This window comes from Antedon bifida, chromosome 3 (assembly GCF_963402885.1).
Source record: "Antedon bifida chromosome 3, ecAntBifi1.1, whole genome shotgun sequence".
In the NCBI taxonomy this organism is placed as follows: domain Eukaryota; kingdom Metazoa; phylum Echinodermata; class Crinoidea; order Comatulida; family Antedonidae; genus Antedon; species Antedon bifida.
In genome coordinates this window covers 3,720,174-3,732,340 of record NC_136228.1, presented here as the reverse complement: position 1 = coordinate 3,732,340, position 12,167 = coordinate 3,720,174, and the positions used below count along the sequence as shown (strand labels likewise).

At 32.0% G+C, this 12,167-nt stretch overlaps 2 protein-coding genes across 2 annotated transcripts in view; both read right to left on the bottom strand.

Annotated features, from left to right (window-relative positions):
* LOC144837401 (28S rRNA (uridine-N(3))-methyltransferase-like) overlaps positions 1–3,386 on the bottom strand; it is an 85,556-nt gene extending 82,170 nt beyond the window's left edge. Inside the window, exon 1 of the mRNA XM_078692477.1 lies at positions 3,377–3,386. The gene's annotated coding sequence lies outside the window, so the exon portion shown is untranslated. The remainder of the gene's footprint in view (positions 1–3,376) is intronic.
* Positions 1–12,167, bottom strand: part of LOC144838082 (uncharacterized) — a 48,800-nt gene that overhangs the window by 22,697 nt on the left and 13,936 nt on the right. Inside the window, exons 21-23 of the mRNA XM_078693441.1 lie at positions 11,801–11,845; positions 11,140–11,175; positions 10,655–10,696 (exon numbers count right to left, since the gene is read on the bottom strand). Of these exons, the coding sequence (XP_078549567.1) occupies positions 10,655–10,696; positions 11,140–11,175; positions 11,801–11,845 (123 nt within the window). The remainder of the gene's footprint in view (positions 1–10,654; positions 10,697–11,139; positions 11,176–11,800; positions 11,846–12,167) is intronic.

The window sequence follows — 12,167 nt, the reverse complement described above, 5'->3', positions numbered from 1 at the left end:
AAGTAGTATATTCTTTGCACGTTTGTTAAGACAATCTGCAAATTTCTTTATTTTGCCTGGTTCATCTATCAATCGTTGGTGACACTCTAATTTGAAAACTGCATCCCAGATATTTTTTAAGGCAACATTCCTGAATTGGTAGTAAGCAATAACATGTGATAAAGCCTCTTTCCGAGTTTCTTTTAAGGCCTTAAATAGCCTTTTCCGGTATTGTGACAATGGTTGTATATCAGTATTATGAATACTGTTTTTCTTCATATACTCAAGTACAAGATCTTCAGCAGCCTTAATTTGTGTCAGTTTCACAATCTCAGACAACAGGTTGACATTAGTAGGTAAGATGTAACCCTTTAGCTCAAGTTTATTGAACAAATCATGTGCTACTAAACCATGGCTGTCTAATTCTACGAAATGTAGGTGATCACATAGGCAGAATTTGAGCAAAAGATACTGATCACCCTTGTAGTGTTTACTCAGATTAGCTTTGAAGTTTTTGAATTTTATATTCAAATCTGCCATTTTATTTCATTTTTATTTTGCTGCAAAAACAAAATACTGTAGTTGATAAGGTGTATTATTATTATTATGGACACATTTATCTCAAAAAAATTATTTCAATTAAGTACTAACTTAATTTATAGATACATTTATGGTGTAGGTCTACCAAAGGTATACTAACAGTAACACTGTACTGTATTATCAGGCTAATACACCTTTTTATATTTTCACGTTGTTCAAATACTTAGTACAAGATATTCAGCAGCATAACTTCTGTGACCTTTGTAATCTCCAACAACAGACATTAGTAGGTTTGATATTAACATTTTAACTCAAGTTTATTGAACAATTCATGTGCTATTAAACGAAAGGAATGAAAGGTAAGTGATAACATAGGCAGAATTTGAGCAAAAGATAGTGATCACCCATGTAGTGTTTCGAATTAAAATCTGTAATTTTATTGTATTGCAACTTTTGCTGTAAAAATAAAATAGTTGAGAAACACTACAATGGATGCAACTGGTTGCCATAAACCAACATTTCCAAACAAAGTATTGCTATTTGTGTAATTGTCATAAAACAAAACACAATTAGTCAAATTAAATATTCTTTAAAAATAATATAAAAACTCACACTACAACTGAATCTGAACAACAGAATTGTTGGTACCCTACCCTGGAAACAATCCTCCATCCACTGGTAAATCAGTCCGACTGAACAGCTCTACATTAACAGACGCTACTTGACTATGAGGTGTTTATAATTGTCACTGCTTCTGTGCGTCACATGACTTCCCAGTCAGTCTTGCATGCTAGCCTAATAAATAGAAAATATAAGTCTTGTTTACCTATCTATCGTTAGCAAACTTCATATAAACAAAGATAGTGTTAGGAAGATATCATAATTCCTATATATTATAAGATTTATTGATTTTGGAAATAAACATCACATAACAATGTAATATTGTTTAATTCATAATGCATGCTTTGATGACTAAATAAAATAATAAAGTGTCGTGGATATATTTGTTAATATACTGAAAAGGGTATAAACAATATTAAAATAATAAAGGCAAATTATTACAAATGAAATGGTGAATGAGTCTCTGAAATTGGGAAGTTGGTGGCACAGTTTGTGTCAAAAACGCAGAGCCATAAAGAGGGGTGAATTGTGTGTTATATGACGTGTTGTATTGGCTCATGCTTTGATTTATCCCAACTTGCATGTAGCATTTATTTTTTTGTTAATTATAAAAATATATATATAGGCTACCGAATCAAGACCATTAATAAAATAAATTACTAAAATAAAAACGTTAACCATTATTTCATAGATCTAAAAATAATGAATGAACTACAGGAAAATGCTATACAAAATAAACGAGTGCGCACGCAGCGTGCAAATTCTATGGCACAATAATGGCTTCTAATCATTCAATGTTGTAACTCTTTATATCTCTAGGCTGAGCCATTTACTCAATTTAAAGGACACCTCGCACATTGAAAAGGTAAATGTAAAGGAATTCTATAAGAAACAGGATAAAATGTAGAATTACAACTGTAAAATAAAGATTCACAAATTATCATATAATATAATGTTAGCTTTATAAAAAAAAGTGCAAATTCATAATATTTTGTGCTTTAGGATAATAATGTGTATTTTGATTACCAGGAATTGTTTAGGTATAAAAAAACAATTTATATTAAGGCTAATTTGGAGGCTCTGTTTGGTCAATAGACCCCTACTATGCCATTTTATGTTGTGATAATATTATTGATAATATTATTTATTGGCCTATATAGTGGTTAATTATTGGTAAGGTATATCAAGAAGGAAAAAAGATATCCATGGGGAGGCCAATCCTACTTCACATCACATTAATTTTATTTTTTTATTTATCATTGCATAATGAAACAAAAACTACTATCTATCTCACTATTTTAGTTGTGAGCAGCTACATCATCTTATTGCCTTACTTAATTTTTATCAGTTTTCTTCCAATTTTCCATATGTTATTACTCAAACAAGTATCTTTCAGAATTTATTTTTCATTTTGAAAAAGTCATCATATTCAAATATTTGAATAAACGCAAGTTGCATAAAACAAAAACTAACCATCAACTACTGTTTACAATGCTAATACAGTCAAATGTTGACGCATGTTGAACGGTAGAAATAGCCCCTTTAATCGACTGAAATGCCTATGACTTGATTAGGCCTGTGGCTATGATGTTCGTACAATTGCCGTAGTGCAGCCTACTATAGACGAAGCTTAATATAATAGCATGTGTGTGTTACAATGCATTGTGCAATAGCCTAACTCATTACTATGACAAGTTCAAATCTAGTTTTTATTATAAATAATTGCAATAAAATGCTTAAAAAATCATTCTGCAGTTTTTATTTTTCTAAATTAATCTGTCTACTGTAAGTAAGTATTGCCACACAGTATGATCAATTTTTTCACAATGAGAAAATCAAATTGTAAAAATGTAAACCATATAATAAAATACTTTGATTGTTAAGTTTAAAAATCATTCTTTTCAAATTGTATAATTATTGCAAACTACCATACCAACCATTTTTTCCTAATTGTGGGATTAAACATCTTGGTCTATGGAGGAAAAAACTATTTAATTGTTTCCTCTATGACTGATCTGAAACGTCCCTGATTCTAATAATTACATAAATAATATTGTTTGTTCAATAGGTAAGATAGTGTCAGTATAAACATGGCAATCAAAAGTTAATTTAAAGACAGCAAACCACAATTAAAAAGAATTAATAAGACATTTAAAACAGCATTTATTCTCACACAACATATTTCTGCTGGATTATAAACCAAAATATGTTTTGGTTACTGTTTGTTGTATGAACTGTTGTGTTGTATTATTACTGACTAGCTTTAAACCATGGAGCTATTATTTATAGCTCCATGTTCAAACCTTCATACAACAAGCTCTACTAGCTTAAAAGCCAAATTAATATAATGAAATTTAAAAAATATTTAACTCACATCACACTAATGAATTCATAAATAATGTAGGTAACCATAAAATTATGTCATTTGTCTGGAAAAGAATCCTCAATCCACTGGTCCATCAATGGGATTGTACGCTACCAGCCTATAAGGTGTTTATTGTTATGCAAAGTGCCAACACCCTCTTTGCCGCGTTCTGTGCATCACCTGACTTCCTAAATCAGTCTTGCATGTCAGCCTATTCAATAGAAAATAAAAGATTTTATATAAACAGAGAACAAACTCACAAACACAGTTTTTGATGGGTTTTTATGATATGGTCGGAAATTAATAATCACTTGCGTGTCTAAACCTGAAAGACAACAATGACTGTAAATTGCCCTGGGGGTTTCAAGCCAAGGTGAAAGTGCACCTTCAACAAAGGCTAGGCAAACACACATCATCACATGACTTTTTCTGTGTAATTTACCATATATTATATAATAAATTATTTTATTTTATAAAACTGTCATTGCATGTTACATATTCTTAATCGGATGAAACTTATACATCCAAATCTTCATTAGTATGAAGAGTGCTCTAAGTCTAAAACATCCAAATCTCCATTAGTATGAAGAGTGATCTAAGTCTAAGCCATGAAAAAATGTTTTACTGACTAATTAAGACAAAATAATTGCATAATGAAATTAAATTTCCCATCAGTTTTATTTTGTGAGGTAACAATGCACATGCCTTATGTGCACAATCTAACACACAAAACAACACAATCCTTTGTAGTATACTGTAGATTAGAAATACTAATATTCTTTTAAACTAATTAAACTTTTAAGGCACAATAAATTAATGTCAATAAAAACAAAAAAGAAAAATAATTTTTGACGGTGAAGCTGGAAACTAAAATCAGACTTACAGTAGCCATAGTACAGCACCTACAATTATCCTACTTGACATATAAAATGTGTATTTAGGTTGTTCACAACTTTATGTTCCTTCCAAAGGATGAGGTAATCATAAGACAACATCTAGTTGACAATTTTACCAGACAATTGATATCCTGATAATAGATGACAGATACTTGTCAGTACACATACTATCACAAATCTGATAATGTAATAATTTAGTTAATGCACACAATTGTGACAAATACTGTATCATAAATGTATAGTGGCATTCATCCTCTGAGTTGAGGAAATTCAGATATGGCATGTACTGTACTCACGGCAGCTACAGTGCATAGTGTACAGTACCAAGTCAATCAAGAAAGATGATCCCTTATTACACTTTTTAAATAGTGTACCAATTTCTTTATCATACCATGGACCTATAAATTAGATAGGTCTACTGTCATACTCATGTGCATTGCAAGTTCTCAAATTGTTAAAATAAATTTCAGTATTAAATAGAAAAGTTCAGTAGTTTTTTACGCATTACCATGAGGAAACTTTCCCTCTTACCAAATTTCCAACTTTTGAACCAGGTTTTGTCTGTCCTTGATAGTGACAGCCTTAATGACTTTACTCAGCATGTGACCCCATTAAGTGCTAAATGGATTATTAAGCATAAACTATCTAGGTATTTCCTGTGAACTTTTTTACTGAACATTAAAAAAAGGCAGCAACCAAAACACTCAACAAAATAGAACTGAAGCAAATATAAAGTAACAAAATCATATCATATAATAACATATTATAATATATATATATAGGACGAAACGACTTCTCACGATCGGTATAGGCTTGGCCGGCCTTGCTAGGCTAAGGTCGATTGTAATTAAGTACTATTTTAATCCATCATATCGTAGCCTACGAAAATCTAACGGAGATACATGGCAGTCCATACGTGGAACTCCTAGGCTAAATATCGGATTAACTGTAACAAATGTGTTAAATAAGGTTTTATTTACATACTCGAGCGAGTGATTTCCATGACATAATACCACTACTAGGCCCGGCCTAAAATATATTTTTTTTATATGAATGCTTCGCGCCTCATCTTGGCTTTCTTCGGCGTTATTTTCAAAATACATGGAAAGCCCACATCACACGTGTTTTGTTGCGACCCCTCGCTTGTTGTTTATGATGACGAAATTGTTTTGTTTTCGTACGAACATAATACCTACGCTACAATAAAGTAGTAATGTATATTACTGTAAACAAAATTAAATGTTCGATTTTATATTTTAATACATCTTAAATAAAGGCAAAGGTATTCAAAACTACATACAGTATTGTTTTTAAAGACATTTTATTATTAATATTACATGATAATTCAAAAACAAATCACTGCACTGTAAAATATTCATACGCCAAGACCTCGCGTGTCTCTCTGGCTCGATTTTCTCCACAGCCTGGAAATCGTGATTTTTCAACAAATTCTAACTTCGTGTAGAATTAATCAATTTTAACGATTTGAAATTGCAGATATATCACTTTTTCTTTTTATTCATAGTTAAACACATGGTATTATTATTATTTTATAGAAAAACACATTTTCAAACATTCAGTCACTTCATTTGACCATGATTGAGGAATTTGATCTGACACATTTCCACAGTGATTTATTGACACTTGTAAGGTCGCGCGGCCTATGCTTTTGATATGTAATGTGATTAGATCGATTAGACTCTGGCAAAACCTGGTTATAGAACCCGTCAAAAGCATCCTTTGACGGGTAGAATGGTAAGAGGGAAAGTTTCGGCATGGTTAAACTTTACAGTGCATTGTAGTTGTTTGATGCATCATGAAAACAAAAGACTGTGTTTTCTGAAAATAAAAGACCACAACACCATGTTTGAATTCTTGTTGTGAGATCAGGGAAACCCCAGGAAGGCCTGTTTGTTATGTGGTGACACAAGTATAGAAACGACGTCAACTCAGTTCTGATAGGTTTGTCAAAAAGCTTACATATAATATATTTTTTCTCCATTCATATACAAAGTAAAACCCGATTCGATCAACGAGCTGGATGGCTTGGTGTATTGATGAGGGTATAGCCCCAGAGGCAGGGGTTGCAGGGTCGACTCTCTGCTTGTCAATTTTTTTTTCTACTTTTTTGTATAGGTTTTAAAAAAATGTTAACCCTGATCTCCTCAATGAGTCGAGCATGAACATCCTCATCATGTGTTTACGTTCGTCTGAGGACCAATCACAATTTTGCAGTTGATGTCTGTTCTATTCTATTTCTAGTAACAGCAAGTAAAAGTTGCAGAGACTCCCTCCCTGCCTACTACTAGGCCTAATATAGTACTATAGAAGTAGTAGGCCTAGCTAGGGTTAAAAGCCTAGGCTAGTAGTAGGCCTTTGTTAGCTAGAGCATGGCTAGAGGTAGGGCCTGCTCCAGCTAGTAGTAGGCTGCGCCTAGCTAGGCCTACTACTACTACTACTAAAGAACTAGGCCTAGTACTACTAGCCTAGCTAGGCCTACTAACTAGCAATAGACTAGACTCGAGTATTAGGCCTAGCCTAGGATACGAATATAAGATCCAAAGAATTAAAAGAAGAAAGACCTGCCATTAAAACAATACAGTATAAAGAATTCCGTATATGATATGGTATGATAATAATGAAACAAACAAAAACTTACTTGTGTTTGACATTCTTCAAGGACAAGGATATATTAAACATGTGAGTGGTTTGTTTGTTGATGAGGTGATTAAACTTTATTTTTTATATAGAGGGCGCAATCACCATTTTTGTCTGCGTAACGTTTATCACCGCTGTGTAATAATATCGAAGAACTTTATTACTCTCTGGATTGGTGAAATGGATATATTGTTATTCCTCTATTTACAATGAATTTTTAACAATAGCTAAGCACGTACATTTTGATATAATGATCTCTTCGATGTTAAAATCTCAACCTTCAAAAAACACTATCCTTACAAATAAACAAATATGTTTTTCATTCGTTAGTATTTATTAAAAAATATGAAAAACATGAAAACATAGCAACATACTGAATTGAGCTTTAATTTACAAAATTGAATTAAAAGTGAAAACAAATCAAAATATAAAACATTTCATTTAATAAAATTCATTCATGTTCAAAATTTAAAAATGTATTTAGTACTGTACAGAAAAATGTAACAGTATAAACAATTCATTAGATTTAAGCATTGAGGCAAACTAAACAGTCTAATTTTCTTTTTAATCTTTTTATAAAATCAATAATAGAATTTGGAACGGTTAAAAAACTGAAATTTGTAAAAGACTTTATTTTACAAAAATCCTGAAATCAATGTTGTTGTTTCATTTGACAAGCAAGGCTGAATTCCTTGAGGGGAAATAATTTTTTTTTTTATAAAAGAGGGAATCAAGAGTGGAATGTGACTTTGACCTTTGGATTATTTTTCAAAACAGAAGAAACATTTTAAACAAAATTGTATCTCTTAATTGGAGAGAATGTAATAAATGATAAAGGCTTGTTTGATAATTTTTTTTCATGCAAATATACTATTGATAGTTTATGTCCAAAATGTAAGAAAATAAATAGTCATATAATATTTAAGTTGAGATATTTTGTTCCTCAAGACATCCTAATTATAATCTACAACTCATTTATTAATCCATTATTTGTTTATGGTCTGGGGTAGCACATATTCTTCTTACTTAAATCAATTTCTTGTAATCTCAACCTAGATACTCTAATATAAACGCACAACAAAATATAAAACCGGTTAAAATGGTCTTATCTCTAAATATAGCAATATGTAATGCCTGCAACAGGAACAGTAGCAATGTTTTATACCCACATGCTTGTAGGCCTACTGTTATTTTTTGTAATATTCCAGTATTGTTATTTTGTTTTGTTTTTTCTTTTTTCTTACTAACATTCATGTACCATTTAGTACACTGAAATCGTATAATACTGTTATTTTTTGTAATATTCCAGTATTGTTATTTTGTTTTGCTGTCTTTCTTTTGTTACTAACATTCATTAAGGGGACACACCTCTCCTCTTTACTACTGGAGTAAACCCCTTCTTTAAGACACCCCTATTAAAGGGACACACCCCTCCTCTTTACTACTGGAGTAAACCCCTTCTTTAAGACACCCCTATTAAGGGGACCCATCCCTCCTCTTTACTACTGGAGTAAACCCCTTCTTTATGACACCCCCATTCAGGGGACACTTTCTCATAAAACGAGGGGAAATATATGTTTTAACACTACAGCAAACTCCTAATCAGGGGGCAACCCTATTAAAGGAACAGGGACACGTTTGAGAGTGCCAAATGGTTGATTTAATCCTATTAAAGGGACAGGGACACATTTGAGAGTGCCAAATGGTTGATTTAATCCTATTAAAGGGACAGGGACACATTTGAGAGTGCCAAATGGTTGATGTAACCCTATTAAAGGGACAGGGACACATTTGAGAGTGCCAAATGGTTGATTTAATCCTATTATAAGGGGACAGCAATTTTTTTTGGAAAGAAAACACCACAGACAATAACTAGTGTGTTTTAATTCTGGGATACCAAGGTACCTACACTATTGTACATTGAGGTATGACACGCTAACATCGCAACCAAATCACTACTCAATTGGCAGATAAAAGAGTTAACAGGTAGATTGTACCGGTACCAGTTTTCAACACTTAAACGCCGTCTAACATTTGTATGAATAGAATGTCCACGTTTATTGCATCATTAGGCTAAGTCTGTGACTAAGTCTTCATCATCCTCTGAGAGATCTATACAAATGAAAAACAGTATCAATCATGATTATTGTGGAAATTGTAATTGTTGTTTTAAGATTATGAATAATAAATATAAATTGATAAAACACAATATTTTCCACTGTAATAAATTCAGTAGATTTATAGCATCATAAATATGATAATTACTTAAACTGTTTAAAAATGAAAGATTCAATAATATTACAAATAGCTTAATACAATAGAAATGCATACCAAGTAGTATGTTACTTGCTGTTGTGCTAAGACGTTTAGCAAACCGATTTATTTTGTCTAAATCATCTACTAACTGTTTATCAATCTCCAGATGGAGAACTGCATCCCATACATTGGAGAAGTTATATTTTGTTAAGTCATAGTAAGCAGTAACATTATGTAATGCATCTGGGTCAACTTGATTCAGGGCCTTAAACAGTCGCTTTCTGTAAGGTGACAACTTGATTCTATCATCAGAATGACTATTTTGAATGTTATTGTCTCTCATATACTTTGATACAAGATCTTTGGCCTGTTGGATTTCAGATGTATTTGTAATCTCTAACAGCAAGTTAACATTGGTTGGTGAGATGAAACCTTTGGCTTCAAGTGCATTGAGTAAGTCATGTCCATTGAACTGTGGATTTGTAATTGCACTGACATCCAATTGATCAAATAGTAGGAACCTTATCCAATGGTATCTTTCACCATCAAAGCACCCACTGAGACCAGCTTTTAGGTCTCGGAAATTGTCTGCAAAAAAAATTGCAGGACATTCATTTGACAGTGATCATTATTGTTTTCTATTCAAAATCAAATCAAATTTAATTATCAGTATAGAATATCAACAATATGTACAATTCATTATCCATTATCCATTATTATATTTATGTCAACTTCATCACTGTTTACTTGATGCAATAAAGGAAATAAATAAATAAATAATAAATATAAAAATTCAATTATACAAATTGAACAGCAATTGAGATCAATAATGAAAAAAGTCTAGTTTTATTTTATCATAATAATCCACATTATATTCTTTGTCTTCGTTGTATGATCCTAAATTTAGAGAGAGTATATTATCATCATCATTATCACCAACTTAAATTACAGCGATTACGGCAATCACCACTCTGCTCGGCAACCAAATCACCATCTAGGCCTAGGGAGCAGCAATCACCACTTTGCTTGCTGACCAAATTACCGCCTAGCCTAGAAAATGGTACAATGCCTAGCACAATCGGTAATACTCTGCCATATGATTTACATGCAGTGGTGTTATGCTTTTTTGCTGGGAACTTTTTCCCCTTCAATGCATGATAGTGAAAAAATAAAGAGCGCCATGGGATTCATTTCAGCGCATCTGATTGGCCACTGTACATCCTTGAACCCATGTTATAATACTAGTTAATTATCATTGAGTCCATAAAAGTAAAACATAGGTACAATTTACATTTTTTTTTAAATAATCTATTTATCTTATATATAATATTTCAATCACCTTGGTCTGTTTTTCTTCTTTTTCTTCCCTTTCCAATTTCATCTGCAAATAAAATGAAAAATATTACACTAGGTGAACTTTCTGTAAGTGGACACCCTTGGGTCCAGAAAAGTATCTGCTTATAAAAGTGCCTACTTATGACAGATTCAGCTGATAGTATCAATTAAGTGTTTGTTAAAAGAGGGGAGGAGCACTGCATACAATGTTTAACTATAATCACTTGAGACAAAAAGATGAAATTGCCATGCGAGTAATCTACAACAAGCGACAGCTCATCTGAGCTTATGCAATCCTTCACTTGTCATTGGTCAAATTACTATTGTTGTGCTTACGTTCTTGTGTTGCATCCTAGAGATCCAAATAATCGTCATTGAGGGCAGCACAGCATTAACAAAGGCAAATACTTTATTATAATTAAATATCATTGAGTCCATAAAAAAGGTACAACATTTTGCAAAACTTATCTACTTATTTCAATCAATTACCTTGATCGGAATTTCTTCTTTTTCTTTCTGTTTCATCTGCAAATAAAATAAAAAATATTAGTTGAACATCCTGTAAGTGGACACCATTGGGTTAAAGTAAAGTATCTCATGGATGCACACAAAGATGCAATGCACAGCTCATCTGAGCTTATTCACTTGTCATTGGTCAAATTACTTGTTGTGCCTACATTCTTGTGTTGCATCCTAGAGAGTTACAAACTTAACAGCCAACATATTAAACTCTTCTCAAATAAAAAAAAATAGGTTTATAATATTATATATATATATATTTATAATATTAACATTTTTTTATTCTAAATATCTTGACATTAGTAAATTGATAAGGTCGGAAAAAATGCATTTCATAGACAACCCTACGATGTTTTTTGTGAGGTAACAAGGTGTGCAAAATTAATGAGTCAATTTTGACTGACGGAGGACCAAGTTGTAAATTACTCGGAATTAATTATTAATAAATATTATTAATCATACTATATCTTTATTAACCCTACAAACCACCCTACGATCGATGCGTTGATAATTATAATAACAATACATCGCAGTAGTAGGTTACGAACAATAGATTACGATCTACAAACATAGGTACAATTTAAATTTTGTTTAAATAATCTATTTATCTGATATATAATATTTCCATCACCTTGGTCTGGTTTTCTTCTTTTTCTTCCCGTTGGCCCAATTTCATCTGCAAATAAAATAAAAAATATTACACTAGTTGAACCTTCTGTAAGTGGACATCCTTGGGTCCAGAAAAGTATCTGCTTATAGAAGTGCCTACTTATGACAGATTCAGCTGATAGTATCAATTGAGTGTTTGCTAAGGGAGGGGAGGAGCACTGCATACGATGTTTAACTATAATCACTTGAGACACAAAGATGAAATTGCCATGCAAGTAATCTACAACAAGCAACAGCTCATCTCAGCTTATTCAATCCTTCACTTGTCATTGGTCAAATTACTATTGTTGTGCCTACGTTCTTGTGTTGCATCCTAGAGATCCAAACAA